The following is a 22353-nucleotide window of genomic DNA, read 5'->3' on the forward strand; positions in this document are numbered from 1 at the left end:
GTCCATAAACCTTAACTTTTTCGATGCAAAATCAGCACAAAATAGATGACCAGCAAAGTCGAGACCAGTTACAGTAAATGGTGGTGCAGCCTTCACCCTTAATTCTGGTAAAGGAGCTACAGGTTGACTGCAAGCCCTTGAATCATGTCTTTGACATCTAACACATTTCTGATGACAGACTTTGCTAATAGTCTAATTCCTATTATCCAAAAACTACTTCTTAAGGAAGACATAATAGAAGAAACACCTGCATGTTTAAGAAATATATGTTGAATAGGTTTTTTTTTCTCAATAAAGCATTAACTTCCGAGGGATAGACCTCTCTCTGTACACAATAAATCATTTTAGTTTTGGCCTTCTCTAATTCATCTGAAGTCAGTGGGCCTGAAGTTCCCAAACATTTAATTACATGCATTTTACAGTTATGTACAAATCTCAAAACCCAAGCCATTACATGCTGAGCTTTACTAAAGTGACTCCATCTATCAAATTCAAACAAAGATGTGTCTAAACTGAGAGCAACACAAGTCATATCGTCCTTACAATTAGCCTCTTCCATAGTAGAAAACAATTGTTTACCTTCATGACAAAAATACAAAGGTTCAGATAGCCAGGAGGGACCATTTACCCATAAACTGTTAGCCGATAAGCTTGATCACCTAACATCCCCCTGGATATCAAATCAGAAGGGTTGTCAATTCCTGAACAATGATGCCAACAGCTAGGTGGAGTTATACTTTGGATTTCAGTAACTCTGTTTGCTACAAAGGGTTTCCATTTACAAGGGTCTCCTTGAATCCAAGCAAGTGCTATTTTAGAATCAGTCCAACATATGAGGGAGGTATCATTACCCAAACTTAGAGCATTCTTTACAAAAAAACTGCTAACCTTGAACATAATAAACTCCCCATTAATTTTCCAGTCTAGGAAGAGTTACTGTCTTGATAGGTGCTACTCTAGATCTGGATACCACCAATGACACCTTATAAGAACCATCCTGAGCGAGGTTCGTATATATACACAAGCACCGTACCCCTTCGTGGAAGCATCTCCAAAGGCATGTAATTCAATTTTACAAAGACCTGCCCATGAAGTATCAAGAAAATAGCACCTATTAACATTCCAAGATTTCAGAAATTTAGCACTCTCGACCCACTTCTGAAACTTAACCTGCAGTTCCAGAGGTAATAAATCATCCCAAAGAAGACCCAATCTCCAAATGTCCTGAAAGAGTATTTTACCAATACATTACAAGGGACTTATAAGACCCAGAGGATCAAATAATTTAGCAATAAGCCTCAAAACTGATCGTTTGGTCAACTCCAGCTCTACCTTGGAGCTTAGTTCAATTCCATGAAAGGAAAATGTATCAGAATTGTTATACCAATGCAATCCTAACACACTAGTAGCTTCATCTTCTTTAACAAGATTAATTCTATCATTAAATCTAGAAGTCACTAATTTGCTATTAGAAAAAACCCAATTGGTCAAAGGCATACCTGCCAGAGATAAAACCTTACGAGCCTCACTGAACTTGGCATAAGCTTCATTAAAGCTGTCAGCACCACTCAACCAATTATCTACATACATATTTTCCTTTAACTCTTGTATTACCTCAGTCATTTTACACTGTTCAAGAGATATAGAATTGTAGCATTTAATAAAAAAAAAGGGCTAGCAGTGTACCAAATGAACTGCCAAAATCTCATAATTCTAATACCATTTCACACTTCAGTAAGAAGCGATATACATCTCTATCTTCTCGTCTCATACTCACTTGTAAAAAAATGCCTTGTTGATATCACCTGACAAGGCTATAGGCCATTTCCTAAATCGAATCAGTATTTTTACTAAGTCTGGGTTAAGAGAGGGGCCAGTTTGGAGACAATCATTCAAAGATACTCCTTTGTAACTAGCAGCAGAAGCATCAAAAACAGGTCTTACCTTTGTACTTGTACTAGCCTCTCTTACAACAGGTCTGTGAGGCATATAAAAAATAGGGGAAAGCACTACTAATCTCATTGCTAGGAATTTCTCAATTATACCCTCCTTTTCATACTCATCAAAACCTTGTAATACTCAGTTTTCAGCTTAAAATCCTTATCCAATTTACAGTGTAATTTATTAAGTCTCTTTAAAGCAAGTTGTTTATTATCTATTAGATCACTCTTAGCTGTTTCACTTTTCCAAGGTAGGGCTACTTCATATCTACCTTCAACAAATTGAATTTTCTCAGAAAATTCCTGCAATGTGAAATTTGACTCTAATTGATTATTGGACTCCTTAGGACTAATCCCTACGATTCCAGATCCCAAAATTTAAATTACCATCATAATCAGACACCTTTGAAATACACAACATTTGAGATGGACGTACAGGGATAAAAAGGATTAGCATGCCCAGGCACCAGACAGTACCCAACCAAATATAGAGTTTTGAGCTACAATTCCATCAAATTGAATTACATCATCAGACTTTAAGAACTGTCAGTATGCATCCAAACCTATCAATATATCAGTATTCACATGTGAATTATTCTGATAATCATCAGCAAGTTGTACATGAGAAAAGGCATTTAACATATTATTTGTAATAACTGGTCTAATCAAGGGCTGACATATCTTAGGAATCTCAACAGCTGTCAACAAATGTGATAAATTATTACGATCAAGTACCTTCAATTTATGAATGTTACTTAGGCTACTCTTACTTGACTTGTCACCTCCAAATACTGAATATGCGAGGGGCTGACTAGTAATCCACTCAGGTTTACATTTCTTTACAATATTACTACTAACATAACTACGGTCAGACCCACTGTCAAACAAAGCTCTTGCTTCAATAGGTATGCCATTAGATCCCACAACACGATTCTTTGCAGTTTGTAAAATAGTACAAGTTACATTTGTAGAAACAACGTTATGAAAAGCAGCTCCAGCAAAATTAACAGAGGAACCTTGCTCATTACCTTTATTTACAATTTCAGACCTGTTCTCTACTGCAACCTTTATGGAGTCATTATCCTTATTTGAATCCAACTTAATACTACACATTATGAGGATATGTTTTCCATTACATTTTTTACACTTGGAAAAACACCCTTTAGCTAAATGACCCTTTTTTAAACACTTAAAGCACAATCCAGCAGATTTTATTTTTTCAGCACGCTGTGGCCCATTCAATTTCAAGGTTTCATAACAATTTTCTGTTTTATGTTTTTTAGCACAAAATCCACAGATAGGATATTCAACCTCTGATTAGGTATGCAGAGCAGATGCAGAGGTTACCTTCTCCCTTGAGCCCTTAGAGTGCCAGTTTCTTTTTTCTTCAGATACACTAGGATTTTCTGGTTTCCTAGAAGTAACATCTTTAAATGTCTCAGACCTTTCAATAGTTTCAATTTCTTCTTGTAAGAATTTCAGAAGCCATTCCAAATCACTTTCATGACCAGCGCCTTTCCTAGCCCACTCCATTCGTATTTCACTCGGAAGACGAGAAAGAATAATTGGAGTCAGGAAAACTTCACACTGCTTACCAGATACACCTAAAGCTTCTAAACTTCTGATATGCGTCAACAACTCATCCTGTAGATTCCACAGCAGGTAAACATACTTAGGGCCTCCTGCCTTAACAGGAACCTTGCCATTTAAAAGTGCTTGAACAGGGGCAAATATCATCCTCTCTGGCCTTCCAAATCTCTCCTTAAGTAGATCACATGCAATCATATAATTTACACTTGTGTGAGATAGACCTGAGATAACTGATTTGGCTTCTCCTTCCAGCAATGACGCTAAATAACTAAACTTACTTATAACTGGTATATCTGAATTGTCTACATGGCAACTGAACTGGTCCCAAAAGGACTGCCATTCTGTCACTTCTCCTTTAAATTTCGGCAGTTCTAGCTTAGGCAGCTTCACTTGTGCACCTGAAGATCCATTAATAGTATTACTATCATCATCACCTTTTTTGTCTAACTCTAGGAGTTTCTCGGCAGCCTTAATCCTAGGTATAAGAGACGTCGTTCTAAACTCAAAGGCCTTGTCCAAGTCATCATCAAGCAAGTCACTTTCTAACTCAACTTCTATTTCTGACTGTACTTCATCTAACTTGGACAAACGAATATCAAAATTTTCAATAACAGCCTTCAATTCAACTGCACTAAGGACAGGCCTTCCTAATAAACTTACGAGTTCCTTTCCTAGCCTAGAAACCCATCCTCTGGCTGCCTTTCTCTTCTTTAACAAATTCTCCATCTTGAACTATTTATTAGCATATAATTACTCACAAACGGGTTCTTGATATCCTTTCCCGGGTCTGGGCACCAAATATTCTTAATATATGACTAACAACTTCCAAGAAGGGTTGAGAAAGGAAAGCCGGGTGGTGACGCCGCTGTTTCTAACTGTATTCTGTTTAAATTCTCACAACAAACGATGACAACAAGTCATTGGAAAATCTTACAGGATCACAAAACAGTAACAATCACTTATTCTCAAATTTCTTACCCAACAATTACAAAGGCAAATCACTCAAACCAAAGCAATACAATACAATTAATAATAATGCAGTATTTCAATAAACTTAGATTATTTAATAAAATTTGTAACTCAAATGACATTAAAGAAAACGTTGAAACAGCAAATTAAATGGCATACTCAACTAAATAAACAAGTAAAGCCTTTCACAAAGTTAATTCCAACATTGTTTATTTCATATCGAACCTGAAGCAGACCTCTCTCACAGGCCGTAACATTGTGACGACCTTTGGCCAGGATATTTCGACACCATAACAGATTGAAACAGGGAAAATATAGAAAGAGCCAGAATGAGTGAGATGGTGAAAGAGTTTATTGAGTCAGGCAAGCTCCTAGGTCTAGAGGGGAACGATCTCCGTGAGTATGTTGAAAAGAAAGAAAGAGAGAAGTATGAAAGAGATGAAAGAGCGACTGAGAGAGAGGAAAGAGCAGCTGAGAGGGAAGTGCAGCAAGCGAGAGAAGCAATGACAATGCAGCAAGAGAGAGAAGTAATGAAAATGCAGCAAGAGAGAGAAATGTTGGTAATGCAGCAGGAAGAAAGAGAAAAGGTACATATGCATGAGCAGGAAGAGAGAGAGAAAGAGCGTATGCATGAGTTGGAAATTGCTCAGTTAAGGGAAAGTACTTGTAACAGTCGGTCAGGCGAGAACGAAAATGAAGCTGATATGTTAGGTATGAGTGCAGTGCTAAAATTAGTACCAAAGTTTGATGAGGAGGATGTTACGACATATTTCATGTGTTTTGAGAAGTTAATTGAACGAGTAGGTTCTCCAAAAGAAACGTGGACTTTATATTTGCAGTCAGTTTTGAGTGGTAGGGCGCTTACTGTGTATAGTTGCATGTCTAAGGAGGAATGTGATAATTACGATATCGTGAAAGAAACTGTTCTTAGCGCATATAGGCTGGTACCGGAGGCGTACCGTAAGAAATTTAGAAATTTGAGAAAGGATGAAAATATTACGTATGTAGAATACGGAAAAAAGTTAGAAGGGCTGTTTTTTGATTGGTTAACTTCTGCTAAGGTTGGGGATTTTGATAGTTAGAAGAACTTAGTGTTGTTAAAAAACTTCAAAGACAACGTATCCCCTGAGATTAAACTTTATATAGAAGATAGGCGAGAAGTATCTTTTGCAGGAGCAACTAGGCTAGCTGACAAATATAGTCTAACTCATAATTCCCAATACGAATATTGGCCAGTTAATCAGAAACATCGCTGAGCCTGAGAAGCGAATTGTAAGGAAAATAGAAAAAACAATATATTAAATCAACTCGCTTAATTCTGCCATCCTTTTTAACAGTATTATTATTATTATTATTATCATTATTATTATTATTATTAATATTAATAATAATGAAGACAGCTACAGTGGCGTAGATGTATATAAATATATATACATATTTTTGAAATATGTACACAAAGAAGAGAGAACCTGCTCGATTCTGCAAAGCTGTTCATTTGGTATATAGATTTCTCAAAATATATTGAAACATCTATACATTTGTGGATTTTCTTCACCATTTTAGTGACTGCTATTATGAGATTTTTTCAATTATTATTATTATTATTATTCTTATTATTATTTTATTATTTTATTAATTATTATTTATTTATTATTATTATTAGTATTATTTTATTATGATTATTATTCTGTTAAAAAGAATGGCAGAATTAAGCGAGTTGATATATTGTTGTTTCTATTTTCCTTACAATTCGCTTCTCAGGCTCAGCAATGTTTCTGAGTAACTGACCAATATTCATATGGGAATTTTCAAAAATCATAAATGCTGAAGGTAATCTTTTATTGGAACAGGATATCAGGTCCAGGTCAAGCAGGGGTCGTCGTCAGTGCTGGTATTATTCCGTAGGCGTAGTTCAGTTCGGTGCCGGGTTCGTCTTCGGTTTAGGGGCTGGTATTGGTGCTGGTATAGCTGGTATAGCTGGTATATCTGGTATTACGTAACGTTTCGACCTTCTCGCAGGTCATCCTCGGACGAGTCGTTTGAAGAGACTGTAGCAAGGAAGTCTGTGGGGCGGTATTTATAGCGGCTCGCACCTAGAGTTGCATTCTCATTGGTCGGGACCGGTCTTGGACGAAGTCGTGGATCTCGCCTCGAAGGTCTCGGGGATTCTCTCGTGCGAGCGCCACAGTAGTGTGCCTGGGGCTCCTGATCATCTGGTATTGTCGGGGGGTCGATCGCTGCTCTCCGGGCGGCGGTGGGAAGGAGAAACATTTCTTGGGTGATGTTAAGATTTGTTTTCTCCTTGCCTATATGGAGGGCTTCTAAGAGGCGCAGACGTCGGGGATCCGTTGTCTGGTCTATTATTTCGATATTAGGAATAATATCATTTCTCTTTATCCATTTGTTATGAGCAGTCCTGGCGTGGTTGAAGATTGCTCCTTCTTGAGCGTGGCAGGAGATTCGCTTGAAGAAAACGCATGGATGTCATACCGACGTATTTGCCGAGGCATCCTCGGACGGGGCATGTGTAACGGTAGACCACACTCGTCTTCTTCAAGGGATCCTGCAGGGGCGCCGAAGGGTTGTTTCTCATCACCAGGCTGCTCGTCTTCTTCGTTTTATAATAGATAATTAAATTAATTATTTTTGTCGGTCGGCTGGGCTGATGTTTTCGTCGATGATCTTTTTGAGGGCTTGTTCGTCCTCCTTGCACCTCCGGTGGAAATGTCCCTTATAGAACAGCTTGATGGGCTCTGCAACATCGGGGCGGGGTTCCTGGTGGTACCAGGCTTCCATATTTTCCTATAGATTCATCAACAGCACGATTGGTGTGTCCGTTGTCGATGAGGACCTGGGGCGGCGCGCTCCAACTCACTGTGTGTATCATTCCAGGAGGAGCAGTGTGAGAGGGCCCTCCTGACGAAGGCGATGATGGTGGAGCGCTTATACCTCTCAGGGCACTCGCTCTCACCAACCGTCATGCACATACCCAGGTTCGTCGGCTTTGTGTACACCTTCGTGCTGAATTCGGAATCTCGCTGTTCGACAAAGAACGTCAAGGAATGGGAGCAACGGTCTTTTGCAATGTTCGATCGTGAACCGTGAGGCAGCGGTGGTCGTGGAATGCACGTCGCAGCTGCTCTATCTCATCCTGGGAGTCGGCGCAGACGAAGGTGTCATCAATGTAGCGCACGTACATCCTCGGTTTGTTGGAATTCTGGAAGACCCTCTCTTCGACGGTACCCATATAGAAATTGGCGAAAAGGACCCCAAGGGGAGATCCCATCGCCACGCCGTCGATCTGGGTGTACATATAGCTGTGGTGATCAGCAAAAGGGGCCTTCTTAGTACAGATTTCCAGTAGGGCTCGAAGGGCATGCTCTGGGATGTTTAAGGATGGAGTGCCGGGGTCCCTGTAAACTCTGTCCAAGATCATTTGTATGGTCTCGTCTACGGGGACGTTGGTAAAGAGGGACTCTACATCCATCGAAGCGATGCATCCTCCGGGGGGCGTTGCTCGTAGGGCTTCCAAGAACTCGGCCGACGACTTCAAGCTGTGCCTATCTGAGACGTACGGGGTTAAGATGGTATTGAGTTTCTTGGCCAACCGGTACGTAGGGGCAGGGATCTGGCTGATTATGGGGCGAAGGGGGTTCCCTTGCTTATGGGTCTTAACATTCCCATAGATGTAGCCTAAGTCATGGTCACCCGTTATGGGTGGCAAACGCAGGGCGTTAGAGGCGGAGTTGACTGTCTCAATAATCCGGTTTGCATCTCGCTTGATGTCGTCGACGGGGTTCTTGGTAGTTCTGCGAAATTTCGTGGAGTCCGCCAGGATTTCTTCAATCTTCCGGCGGTATTCCTCAGTCTGGATAAGGACGAAAGCAGCAGTTTTATCGGCCCTGCGTACAGGACGTCACTGTACGCAGGGCCGATAAAACTGCTGCTTTCGTCCTTATCCGGACTGAGGAATACCGTCCGAGGATGACCTGCGAGAAGGTCGAAACGTTACGTAATACCAGATATACCAGCTATACCAGCACCAATACCAGCCCCTAAACCGAAGACGAACCCGGCACCGAACTGAACTACGCCTACAGAATAATGCCAGCACTGACGACGACCCCTGCTTGACCTGGACCTGATATCCTGTTCCAATAAAAGATTACCTTCAGCATTTATGATTTTTGAAAATTCCCAATATGAATATTGGTCAGTTACTCAGAAACATCGCTGAGCCTGAGAAGCGAATTGTAAGGAAAATAGAAAAAACAATATATAAAATCAACTCGCTTAATTCTGCCATTCTTTTTAACAGTATTTGCCTAAAAGAGGGTCTTCTACCAAAATACATATTATTATTATTATTATTATTATTATTATTATTATTATTATTATTATTATTATTATTATTATTATTATTATTATTATTATTATTATTATTATTCACATGTGTTAGTCATACTTTTTCCATTATATCATTCAACATATAGATTCTGCGTCACTAATAATGTTTCTTGCCGTTCAATACAAAGTCAGAGATGGACAAAGTATGTTATGAGTACTCCACGAATGACTATCTCTCTCTCTCTCTCTCTCTCTCTCTCTCTCTCTCTCTCTCTCTCTCTCTCTCTCTCTCTCTCCGCAACTATGCCCTATCTGGCTGCAGCTTTGTAATACGACAGCTAGGTCAGGCTGACCTACCCTCACAGGTCAGGTCAGCCCCAAAACTAATCACTTAAAGAATCGCCACGAATGATTCTGTGAATCTTCTACAGCAGCCCCCTACAATGGCAAACTTTAAAACAACATTCATTTTATTTTTCCTCTTTCCATTCTACATCATCGAAAGATTTTACACCAATACAGATATCTTTCCACATCCATTCACATAAGAGCTAGAACACTTCGCGAGTGAAGTCATGATCACTCTAAGTCTCTATTGTATAATACGGCAATTATTATTATTATTATGCACTGTAGAGAAATCTGTGTCTGGGAACATGATGACCCTCTCTCTCTCTCTCTCTCTCTCTCTCTCTCTCTCTCTCTCTCTCGTCATTAGTTCATATTTTTATATCTCATTAATACAGTCCAATTCTACCAAATTATTTTGATTTTTATTGCTGTTCATTATGAGAGCCCTCTGAGAAGGTATTCATGAAATGAAATGACTGCATGTCCTTTTCATTCGCTTATTTTGTAGGTTAATGAAATGGGTACAAATACAATCATTGTTTAAAGTCTTGATTCAGTTTGACATAGAGTACTCTAATCTATAAGTTACATGATCATAGGAAGTGATCAAGTGTTCAAATGCTATATTACGTTTCAATCTGAGCTCTTTTCATTCTTCTATCTTAAAAAGTGACCGATGGGCACTTTCAGTTCATTATAATCGAAAATTGTATAAGAATAATGAATGAAATCAGATGACAGTTTCGTCTCCAATTCTCCGTATACTCTAAAGTGGTCTCGTGGTCACCATGCAGTCCTTTCTCCACTAGAAAAATTCACAGCAATTTTAACTATAAGCAAGTCGTGAACGCCATCTCTTGGCCACCTAAGAAAATTAGCGCAAATGAACAGCTTCATCTTCAAAGATGGGCGTGAAAGCCAAGTGGATTATTATTATGACAAGCTTTTCCTCATTTGTTTAAGATTTATATTTGTGTTGAGATAACTTGATACCGAACCAGTTGGGAATGAAATTTCATGAAAACGAAAAATTACACCAAAATTAACGAAACTGACTTTGCACTTCATGGACGACTTGAGATCCAGGGATACCAGCACAAGATTTAGCGCCGTATTTTGGACAAGAATACTGCAGTTCTGTGCATAGGATAAGAGAATAAAAAGTTATTTCATTAAAATTCATCATTTTGAACGTACAACAGACTACTTGAAATAACAGACTACGTTTAATTCATCTGCTTTAAAAGCATATTCTGTACAAAAGCACTGCAGTTCTGAGCATAAAATAATCGAATCAAAAGTGATTTACTCCAATTCAGGTTTCTGCACGTGCTACAAACTACGTGAAATAACAAACTGTCTTTAATCCATCAGCTCTGAAAGCTATACAATAGATTGGCAGTTCCGACAGACTCTCCATTACCGTTCGTTGACATGAAGGTCCTGGCATGTTGTACTCTGACTAAACGCATGCAGGAGAAAATACATACTTTTAACCATTTCCTTTTCAGGAAAGTCTTCAAAAATAAACATAATCCTTATTATTCAAGAATAACGAACTATATTCAAACATTCAAGATACATTATTAACTTTCATCACAAACAGATCGAATACAGATGTTTTCTCAACTCAGCTGTAGAAATCGATCTGCCAAAGAATAGTCATTTTTCGATACCAAATGACCTAGAAATGACTGGGCAATGCTTTAAAGTAGGAAGGACTATGATGTGCCGTCAGTGCACCTCACAGGATGCATTGTAGGCATCACTAAAGGTTGTTTGTAACGTCCCCTCGGCCTCTAGTTGCAACCTCTTTCATTCCTTTTACTGTACCTCCATCCATGTTCCCTTTCTTCCCCCTTGCTATCCACCCACCCACCCTCTCCTAACAATGATTTTGTAAGTGCTTCTTCAATTGCTTTGAGGTTTTCCTCCTGTGACGCCTTTCAACCCTACCTACTCACAATTTCCTTTCCAGCGCTGAATGACCACAAAGGTCCCAGTGCTTGGCCTTTGGCCTAATCTCCACATTACTTATCAGGGTCAAACTTGAAGAAAAGTTGTTTTGCAAGAGAAAAAGTCGCCAACTCTGATGACCCCTGAGGACAGCACGTGACGTCATCACGACCTTCCGGCCATCTGACCTCAGACAGGCTTTTCCTGATCCCTTTATTGCTCTTTGCTCTTTCCCTGCACTGAGAGTAGAAGACCCAGACTTCTCCTATTCATGAAGTTCTTATTTATCATCCTTATTGACATATTTAACTTTTATCATCTTTGTTTGGATGATTTCAGTTTCATGTTGATTTGAAACATCTACTTTTTTTCAGGAAAATTTCCATTTATCTTATACGTTATTGTTCTATATTATCACTGATCTTGTTCTTCCAACTCTATTATATTCTTATTACGATCTCGACTCTCGAGATCTACAGGTTCTTAAAAATAAGCAATTGGGCCGTAGTGACTGACGACAGGTGACAAACAAAGGAGGGAGGAGCATAACAAAACCAAAAGAAAGTAACCTTAAAATTAGTTTATTATACAAAATATACAAAATGTACAAGTGAGTCAGGTCCAGTGATAAACAAAATAAACATACACAATGAATTAAAAAATAAAGGCAGCAACAGTAATAATCCAATTAAGTGATTCTTGTACAATTCAACAAACAATTTCATAAGCAGCATAACTATATAAACAAAAGCCACATCATATATACAAAAGGACCACTGTATAAATGAAAAAGCAGTGCAGTACATAAATACATATACAAAATCAGGCAGCATAATACACAAACACATTGAAAAAGCAGTGAAATAACGATTACAATAAATGTAAAAACAGCAGCATAATAATGAGAATTAACACTGAAGCGGCATAATGATACTCAGAGCAAAACGGGAACACTTCCTCAAACAATGAGGACAACAGTCCAATGCCGGACGATCAAGACAGAGCCGATACGACAATCACCTCGTCCTTGGAGACAATTCTGGGAACAAATCCTCCTCGAATTGCTGGGGAAAACGATCAAAGACAAGGGGAGGTTGATACAACAACCATCTCGTCCTCAGATACAGTATGGAGGTCCTCCTCGACCACTGGACGATCAAGACAAGGTTGATATAACTACCAACTCGTCCTCAGATACTCTCCGCTGCTCTGCTGCCAAGACTCTGCCTCTCTACCGCTCTGAACCTGACTGGTCGTTCTGCCCTCCAGAACCTGACTGACGAAGTTTGACGCCATCCAACAGACGTCAACTCGCCAATAATTAAAAACAAAAATAAAGGAGGCAACAATCCACCAAGGGAACAATCGGCAAACGATTGTTCCTAACAATTCTCTTCCCTAATTCAGTCATCTATCGCCTTCATCATCTCCTTTATTAGGTTCAGTCATGGAATTGTCTTTCCATTTCCATTTCCACCCACTTTCCATCCAACTTCATTTCCTTATCAACTTTCCTTTCCGGTCTTCTTCTTTGTCTGAACGACCTCAGAAATGACCCAACCGTCGATCTAACTACCTATTGACCTATTGAGTGAAACGTGAATGGGGATTCCCGTAGAGTTTCGTATCATTTCTCAACCAGGAAATTGAGTTTCTCAAGTCCAATCTCTATTTTCTCCTCTACGGGTTTAAGCTTGACTCAGAGGCTGCTCCAAGAGTGATACTCCGTGGTGGCATAAGGCCACCTTCATTTGCAATAACAGCGCACAGTGATTTTAATTCATTGCTAATTATATTACGGCCATCTTTATATCTTCTTTTTTAATAAGTGAGATCTTTTCTCTCTACATTTCCTTTCACCTCCTCTTTCTTCTTCCTAATGAACACCATTACATTCTTTGGGGCTTCAAGAATTTCAAGTCAGCGGCCCCTGTGGTGGGCTTGTTCCATATGAATTGGGTTATTTATTCTGAATAATAATAAAAATTCAATTACGGGCGACTCCTTGAGCAAGATTGCGCGCCGGCATAAGGCTTCTTTCACCTCCAACAACAGCATCAAAACATACCTAACTCAGTTCTGACCCGACAAAAGCAGTGATTCTTATAATGGGGCCGTTTTCAGAATTACAGGGAAACGCTGCTGCTTGCTGTAATTCCATGCGTTTGTACATACCTGTTCGTCATTTCTTTGTGTGTCCTATGGAAGGAGTAGCTTTCAATTTACAACAACTATATACTCGTAACAAAACTGATAAGAAAAATCGACAAGTTAATAATAATGATAATAATAATAATAATAATAATAATAATATAATATAATAATAATAATAATAACTGAGCGGAATTCTTTCTCTTAGTGAATTATCTACTCTAACAAAATGTCATTTCCTTTTCAGTTTCGTCTTCGTGGAAATAAAAATATTCTAGATAGTTTCAGCAACACTGTTCGGTTTGGTTAAACAAATAGTGGGTCCTAACGAGGCTCAAAACCCCAAAATTTTACAAGAGTAGACACACTCGTACCTTAAAAAACGAAGGTAATATAAGAGAGGGTCGCGGGTTTAGGTCCTGATCCTAGGGACGTGACGTACCGTTCATTAGAAGCTCGAACCCAGGTCCCCTCATTCTGCATGAATATAAAGAGGCTATGAATGATGAATGAGAGTTAATTCCCGTCTGTCCACAGTCCCCTGTTAGGAACTCAAAACCTCTCTATTTTATTATTATTATTATTATCATTATTGAAAGATATTGCTTGGCATCAAGCTGCATTCACTTGTAAATAGTCTTCTCTGCTTTTCTAATAATTTCTTTCTCTCTGTTACTACAACTGGGGAGTATTGCGCCCATATGATTCATCAGGAGGAGTCAATTTCAGGGATATTGCTTAAAATTTATTTATTTGTCACAGTACATGAACAAATAGATCAAAATATAAGTCGATCTAGTGGCCAACATTTCTCTCGGTATCATCCGAGCATGATCACGGCAGTGGGTCGGAGCAGATTGTAGATGCTGTCAGGATCTACTCAATATATAGTGGTAGGTCAGCATAGGGTCAACCGCTCGCTGACTTTTCATTGGTTGGTGGCGCAATGCGTTTCTGCTAATGGTTGGAGGAAGTTTCCTTCAAGACACTTCTCGTCGTTGAAGGTCGGGCTGTTGCAGCCTAGCAGACCGTCAAGGCTGGGGCATGACTTCCCTGGGCGTTGTGTCACGACGGCTCGCATTGTCATTGGTTGCTGGGCTGCTTGTCTCATCTGGTATTCTTTAATTGGGGGTGTCGCTCGTCGTGGTTATTACTTGTGCTATCATTTATATTCATGGGTCTTCTTAAGTTAGTGGGGAGGAAAAGCACTTCCTGTGTCGTATTTAATGAGGGCTTTTCTTGCTGTATGAGGAGTGCCTCGAGCAGTTGTAAACGTCGCTAGTCAGGAGCCCTCCCTATTATCTTAGTATTCTTGATAATACCGTCGTAGGAGATAGCTTCCTGATGTGCTGTCATGGTATGGTTTTTAATTGCCCCTTCTTGTGCGTGGCAAGAAATCCTCCTGGACAGTTTCATAGAAGTCATACCAACGTAAGAGCCGGGACATCCACGGGCGGGGTATAAGAATTGTTAGACTACATTCAATTATTTCAAGAGGTCTCTTGAGCGCGGGGGGGGGGGGGTTCGGGGTTAGGGGGGGGGGGGGGGGTTGGGTTGTTCTTCATGATAAGGTCGCGGGAACGTCGTTTTTTGGTGATAAATTACGAGTTCGAGTTCTTTGTAGACTTCGGTAGGGGTCACGTTCTCTCTGATGATTTTTCTCAATGCATCCTCGTCCTCACGGTGACGTGCGTGCATTCTGGCTCTGTAATACAGCTTGATCTTCTCATGGGGGTGGGGCTGCGGTCTCTCACTCTCGCTGTACCACCGATTCAGCGCTGTTCGGACTTCATTATTAATAAGTCGATTCGGATACCCGTTATTTACGAGCATCTGAGTGACTTGGTCGAGTTCTTAGTGAGTGTCCTGCCAAGAAGAACAGTGCGTTAGGGCCCTCCGAATGTAGGCCCTGACTGTGGTGTTCTTGAACCGCGCATACGCAAATACGCAAGATATATTGACGATATCTCTGTACAAGCCGAGAATGAGGAAGACATTAAAGCTGTTCAGCGCATGTTCCAGCAGTGCAGTTCGCTGAATTATACCGTCGAATTCAGTAACGAAAGCCAGCTCCCCTTTCTCAACATCCTCGTCTCCAAGACTGACGATGGTCTAAGAACTTCGATGTATACAAAGCAAACAAACTTAAGGCTTTGCCTGAATGGTGACAGCGAATGTCTTGCACGGTTCAAGAACATTATTATTATTATTATTATTATTATTATTATTATTATTATTATTATTATTATTATTATTATTATATTATTATTATTATATTATTATTGTATGCTGGAAGTAAACCCCCCTCTTTTAAAAAAACATGTTTTATTAAAAGTGATTGCTGCCTCAGCTGCATTAATTTTATACAGGTTCTTCTTTATTTTTCTAATTATTGCTTTCTCATTGTTGCTTAAACTGGTGAGCAACGCACCGAAGGTTGACATATCTCAATTAGGTAGAACGATTGGATTTTATTGGTAAAAATTTCAGTTAGGGTAGTCAAATTTTCGGGTATATCCCGTAGAGTTTATTACAGATAGAATTGATGTTAAATTCTATTTCTTTTCTATTCTTTCTATTCTTTCCGGACGTTTCGTCTGAATAAACCTCAGACATCCTCTTGGGTGGAGGTGGGTGAAGGACTGAAGTGAGAAGGTTGTTGTTGTTGTTGGAGATTAAGCCAGCCTTGTGCTGGCACGGGCTCTTGCTCCTAGAGCAGCCCGTAACTGGAATATCTGTAAATATACAAAAAACAGTGCTTTGGCGGTTAGTTTTAGAAAGGAGATAGGGTGACAGGCAGGATTGCAACCCCTTTGAACCTTACGGTACCCATCAGTAGGAGAGAAAGTTTTATAGCAGTGAGACTCAGCCTAGCTGGAGAGTGCTGAGTAGGAAGAAGGAAGCGAGTTTTAGTTTGAGGGAAAGAAAGGCGTTACCTATAAACATTTTAGGCACAATATATATACATGTATGTAGCATCTGAAAATATTGCAATATATATCAAACCAACATTAAGCAAGTATTATAGTATATATACATGTTCATGCATACTCACACTTATACATATGCTCCCAAAGATGTTTATGACTCCCATTACAAACAGTGAAGTAGAGGGTTTGTGCATTGTGTGGCTTTCATTGGTTTTTTGTTTATAAGACAATAGGAGATTCCCTTGTGTCTATGGAGAAATGCCGTGTGATTCATCTTTTTACCTGGGAGGTGGGTGAGACATTAGGAGATTCCCATGTGTCCCTATGTTATTTAAGATGTGTCTGGTGATCTATGCCAGTGTCAGCTCTATTTCAGTTAGGTTTGATCTGAAAGACTGTGTCTCTGGGCAGTCTAGTAGGTAGTGTTCGAGGGGCTGGATTGCCTCTCGGTCACAGTACTGACATAACCTGCCCTCATTTCCTATCATTTGCCAGGTGCAGAGGTATCCTAGCCTTAATCTGTGTGTGATGACTGAGAGTTTTCTAGTGGTTTGTTTTGTGATGTCATGCGGCGTTAGATTTGTGACATCCACATACCACTTGGACGTCCTTGACTCTTGTAGATAGTGACATCGTACTTCACTCTCTTCTTGGAGTTTGGCATAGCTTTTTGCCATTTCCTTTAGGTGTGTTATGGATGGTTGCACTTTTATGCTTACTGTACTGCAGCTGAGGGCACTTTTGGCAAGGATGTCAGCTTCATCATTTCCCTGGATTCCCACATGGCTGGGTATCCAGTTTAGTGTGACTCTCCTGCCAGCAGCTTGATGTGAATTGGCCAATGATTTTTATGGCTGTTATCAGTGTCACCATTTTCCTTTTGGATTTGTCCGCTTTGATAGCGAGTATTGTTCCTTTGGAGTCAATATGCACTGTTGTGTGTCCTTCTTTTAAATTGGAATTTTCTAAGGCTTTTAAGATTGCCATTAGTTCCGCTTGTAGTATGAAGGCATTGTTGGATAGCCTCCAGCTTCCTTTGAAGTCTTGGGCAGCCACTGCTGCTGCAGTTGCTGGAGCTTCTGGGTCAACTTGAACCATCAGTTGTAATATATGTTTTCAGATGCTTTTTTTGTTGTTTTTCCCGATTGCTTCTTCTGCTGCAGTTTTCATTTGTGCTGCTGTGCACAGTGCTTTGTTTGCCGGTAGTATTGTGAAGTTATACCGGATTGGGTCTTTGACCCAGGGAGGTCCTTTGTTATGTGTTTCACTGTGTCCTGCATACCCAGTTCTCTCAGTGTCTGGAGTATACTGCCCACATAGGTTTTGGGCGGGTCTAGTTCTTCGTCCAGGTTTATACACGCTTGCATTTTGTTTTTGTGTGGTCCATTTCTGTCGTTTCTGATGGTTTTGCACAGGATGGCAATATTTCTTTGGCCTATCCTGTGCTTGAGAGACTGCAGTTGTGTCTCTCCCCTTAAGAGACAAATTCTTGTCCACATTGGGGCTCTAAGTATAAGTCTCATTGCATTATTTTGGATGACTTCCAGCCTCTGCTGTTGATCCTTTCTGAGATTTGTCAGGACTGGTGCTGCGTATTCTACTTGTGCTCTGATGGTTTGTATATAGAAACCTAATGAGCAGATGGTATGTCGCACCTTCTTGCAATGATGTGATTTTCTTTAGGGCATTAAGCCCTATTTTTGTTTTGGCTTGGAGGAGCTGTATTTCCTTCTCAGGAGATAGTGAATCTGCAATGCAGACTCCCAGATATGTGTAGCTATCCACCCAGTCTATGACGTCTCCTTTCAGTAGAAGGTTGGGTAGATTTTGATCATGTTTTATTGCCATGGCTTTTGTCTTATTTCTGTTGATTTTGAGTCCCAGTTGTGTGCACTTGTCCTCAAGTTTTTGCAAGGCTTCTTGCATCTTTTGGAGCTGTCTTTGAGGGCCGGAGCTGACGATGCAAACAAAATCATCCAGCATATATCAAAGACCTCTACTCCTTGTGGTAGCTCGAGACAGGCTACATTTTCCATAAGGACATTGAATAAGAAGGGGCTTAGAATGCCCCCCTGTGGAGTGCCGTTTTCAAGAGAGTAGTATTCTGAAATTCTGCCTTGGAACACTACTCTTGCTTCTCTGTCTTGCATGTATCCTTTTGTCCATGTAAGCAGGTTGCCTTTTATCCTCTTTCGGACTAGGGAGGAGAGGATGGTTGCTGCATTGGCCAATTCATATGCTTTTTCTAGATCTAAGAAGACCACTATGGATTTTCTGCCATTTATGGCACTTAAGCACACTGTGAGGCACTCATGGGTGCCTACTCCTTCCCTATAGGCATAGAGCCTATGGTGTAGGGGCCCTGCTTTCCATAGTAGTCTGTTTAGAAACCATTCTTTCTGCAACCTTTTCAGTGCAGCTAATGAGGGATATCGGCCTTTATGCGCCTTCCTCTTTTGGCTTAGGTGTGTTGTGTGTCTTGCTGTTGCCATTTCTTTGGCCTGGTGTGCTCTGCATATGTCCTGTTTACCAGGAGTAGATATACCTGTTTGGCAGGGTCTCCCATGTGTCTCAGCATGCTGTAAGTGATTGCATCTGCTCCAGGGGCGGTGTCTCTTTTCCCTTGCTGAGTGCACTGTTTAGTTCTTCCATAGTGAAGGGTGTGTCTGTGTCATCAGGTGTGTTGCAGGCAGTATTGATTTCCCTCCACCCCCCCTTGCCGGGGAAATTTCATTTATTTTTTCCCGTAGTTGTTGGGGAAGGTTGTGGGATTTTGTCACTTTCCTTTCTGCGAAGTTTCTTGCTATATTGTCAGCTTCTTCTTGTGGGTTGGGATGGATGCTTTGCACTGTTCTTTCCTTTCCCTGCAAGAATTTTTGCAAGGAATCTCCAGACCTGGGTTACTGGAGTTGTCTGCTGATGTTTGCACACCAATCATACCATGCCTGTTGTTTGATTTCTTTTGTCTCTTCAGTTGCGTGGGCTATTACCTCTCTGAGAAGTCTGTGCATCTCGTCAGATGGTTCCCGTCTGAAGAGTTTCCTGACTCTGTTGACTCTGGCATTGAGTTCTTTGACCCTTTCACAGTAGTACCATGCATCTTTGTGATCGATCTTGGATTGTTTGATCTTTGGCATGGACATTGTGCTGCCTCTCTGAGTTTACTGATGAACTCTTCATAGAAGAGTTCTATGTCGTTTGCAGGGTTTTCAAGGTAGTCCCTCGCCATCTCGTCATTATGGCTTTGAATGTGGCCCAGTTTGCAAACTTGGGGTTCCATCTCTCTGGTGGCGGTGGTATAGGGGGCAACTTTTTGAGCCGTAGGCCAATGTCAATGGCTATGTGGTCGCTTGTGAGGGTCTCGTGCAGCTTCCATGTTGCTTGCTCCTTTAGGGCAGAGTTTGTGAAGGTAAGATCTAGTCTTCCTCCTTTTAGGTGAGTTGGCTCTCCACTGTTTAATAGGCACACCTCTGGGAATTCACGTGATAACTGGTGTAGATGTCTCCCAGTTGTGTTTGTTTGTTGTGTAGAGTTCAGGCTTGGGTGATGTGCGTTGAAGTCTCCCCCAATTAGTGTGTTTTCCTGTGTCGCTGCACTGAAGAGTGCTTCCCCTTCAATTGTGTTGTCCCGAGCCCTGTATATGATGTGTACTGTCAGTGTTGTTGTTTTTGCAAGTGTGAGTTTTACGCTGAGTGATTCTACATCATCTCCGCAAGGGATGTTGTCTACCTTCTTTGAGGGGATTGTGTTTTTAACCAGGGTGATTAGTCCTCTTTTAGTGTCTGTGTATGTTGTTTTGTACACTTTGTACCCTTTAAATGAGAATTTGGCGTTTTCCCTTACAAGTGTTTCTTGTAACATTATGATGTCATAGTTATTTGTTTGTGTGTGTGCTTGCAGGAATGCGTATTTATTGTTTGCACTTAGTATGTTCCACTGGAGGATTTTTATAGTGTCTGTGTCTCTGCAGTCATTTGTGTTGTTGTTGTTTCCTAACTCGTCATTTGCACTTGATGTGCCTTGACTACCAACTCTGAGGTTGGCCCTGGCACTGGAGATGTACCTGGTACTGTTACTTGGGATGAAACTGACACTGGGTGTATTTGTAGTGCCATTTGCACTGTTGTTATTTATTTGTGTAGGCATGGTGATGCAAAGAGTCCTCTGGACGTTCTTATGCACTTGTCAACGACTTCTTTAGCTATTTCCTCTGAGAAGTTTGATCCTGTTAGTTCTGCAAACTTGAATAGCATTTGCACCAGTAGATTTGTGAGGTCTTGAGTCTGTGCGATGTATTTGTCTTGTTTTAGTTCTGGGCGAACTTCAAACCTGTTGATTTGTGGGGTAGGAGGAGGAGGGGAGACTGGGTTATATGGCTTTGGGGAGCCAGGAACAGTGGAGCTAGTTTTAGGATTTGGAGTGAGGAGGATAGGTCGGGTTTCGGGAACAGGAGAGGTTAAGATGTACGTGTTTGTCGGCTTGGCCGATTCTGAGAAACTGATTTTTCTTCTAGTGTTTGTTATTTGTTTCGTTGGCGTGTGTTGGTCTGGGTGTGGTTTGGGGAGTGTTTTGTGTTCCTTTTTCTGAGGTTGAGGCTGATTTTGAGTTCTGTTGGGTCTAGGCCCTCCAGCTGCAGCAGCATAGGACTGTGTCTTATGCTGGGGTGTGTCTGTGTGTTTTTGGGGGCTTGTTGCGACCCCCTAACTGCAGCAGCAAAGGATCTTGATCCCTGCTGGGTAGTGGGAGCTGCTGTTGTCTGTTGTGGTCTGGTGTTCTCTGTGTGTGTGTGTCCAGGGAGGCTCCGAGGTGCGAATCCTTTTAGAGTGTCAATTTTCTGTAGCCTTATCGGGCATTTTCTGTTCCAAGCATGGTGGTTTCCCTTGCATGCGGGGCATCTGGCATTCGTTTCCTGTCCATTTTTAAACTTATCCGTGCAGAGTTTTGTGGGATGTCTTCCACTACATACACCACAAATGGCTTTGGCGGTGCAGGCACTGCTATGGTGTCCGTACCTCTGACAGTTTAAACATCTCAGAGGTTCTGGTGTGAAGTCCATGGTGGGGAAGGAGCCCCACATGCCAAGATTCAGTGACTTAGGCTGAGTTCCTTTCCATTCTACTAGGACTTTGCGGGTTGGCTGGGGGTTGGGTCCTTTTGTGTGGCATCTCTCTGCTTTGACCACTCTGGGATTTTCCAGAATAACTCTGGCGTCAAATTGCAGAGGGTAATGGCATAAAATAAATCTGCAGGGTTTGTCATCACGATTGAGGTATTTGAAGCTGGCAGGATTGTTTTTCATATATTCATTTGTGCTGGCTCTGGGCGAAGAGAGGGTCTTCGCCCAGAGCCAGCACCCCCGCAAATACGCCCGTTACATAGACGATATCTTCGTGCAAGTCGACACCGAGGATGAGGTAGAAGCCCTACGTCGCCGATTCCAGCAATGCAGCGTGCTAAACTATACAGTTGAGTTTAGCAACAACGATCGGCTCCCCTTCCTCGACGCCCTTATAACGAAGACAGAAGACGGTCTCCGCACTTCTGTCTACACGAAGAAAACTAATTTAGGAATGTGCCTCAACGGGGATAGCGAGTGTCCAGACAGGTTTAAGAACACTACCGTCAGGGCCTTTGTGAAAAGGGCCCTCTCCCATTGTTCTACCTGGCAGGACACACACCTCGAGCTTGATAGAGCTTCACAGATGCTCGTGAATAACGGATATTCCAATAAGCTCATCAATCGAGAAGTGCGTACCGCCCTCGAAAGATGGTACTCGAACGAGGAACAAGACCCGCGACCCCACCCCACCGAGAACATCAAAATATATTATAAGGCCTTCATGCACTCTCAAGGAGGAGAAGGCGATGAAGAAGATCATTAAGGAAAACATCCTCCCCATTGAAGAAGGCAAGATAGTGGACCTTATAAGATACTACAAAAACCGTAAAACAAAAGACCTTATCATGAAAAATAACCCCTCACCACCACCAGGAGACCCCCTCAAGCAGACGAACGTAGTATACCAATACATATGCCCCGCCCGAGGATGTCCTGGGAAGTACATTGGAATGACTACCATGCGTCTTGCGAAGAGAATCTCCTGTCATGCCCAAGAAGG

At 41.2% G+C, this 22353-nt stretch overlaps 1 protein-coding gene across 1 annotated transcript; it reads right to left on the reverse strand.

Moving 5' to 3' along the window:
• Positions 1-3257: 3257 nt before the first annotated feature.
• LOC135204627 (uncharacterized) lies at positions 3258-4256 on the reverse strand. Its single transcript, XM_064234775.1, has one exon. It carries the CDS (start codon positions 4254-4256, stop codon positions 3258-3260), a length of 999 nt encoding a protein of 332 aa, XP_064090845.1.
• Positions 4257-22353: the final 18097 nt, after the last annotated feature.

This window comes from Macrobrachium nipponense, chromosome 47 (assembly GCF_015104395.2).
Source record: "Macrobrachium nipponense isolate FS-2020 chromosome 47, ASM1510439v2, whole genome shotgun sequence".
Classification (NCBI taxonomy): domain Eukaryota; kingdom Metazoa; phylum Arthropoda; class Malacostraca; order Decapoda; family Palaemonidae; genus Macrobrachium; species Macrobrachium nipponense.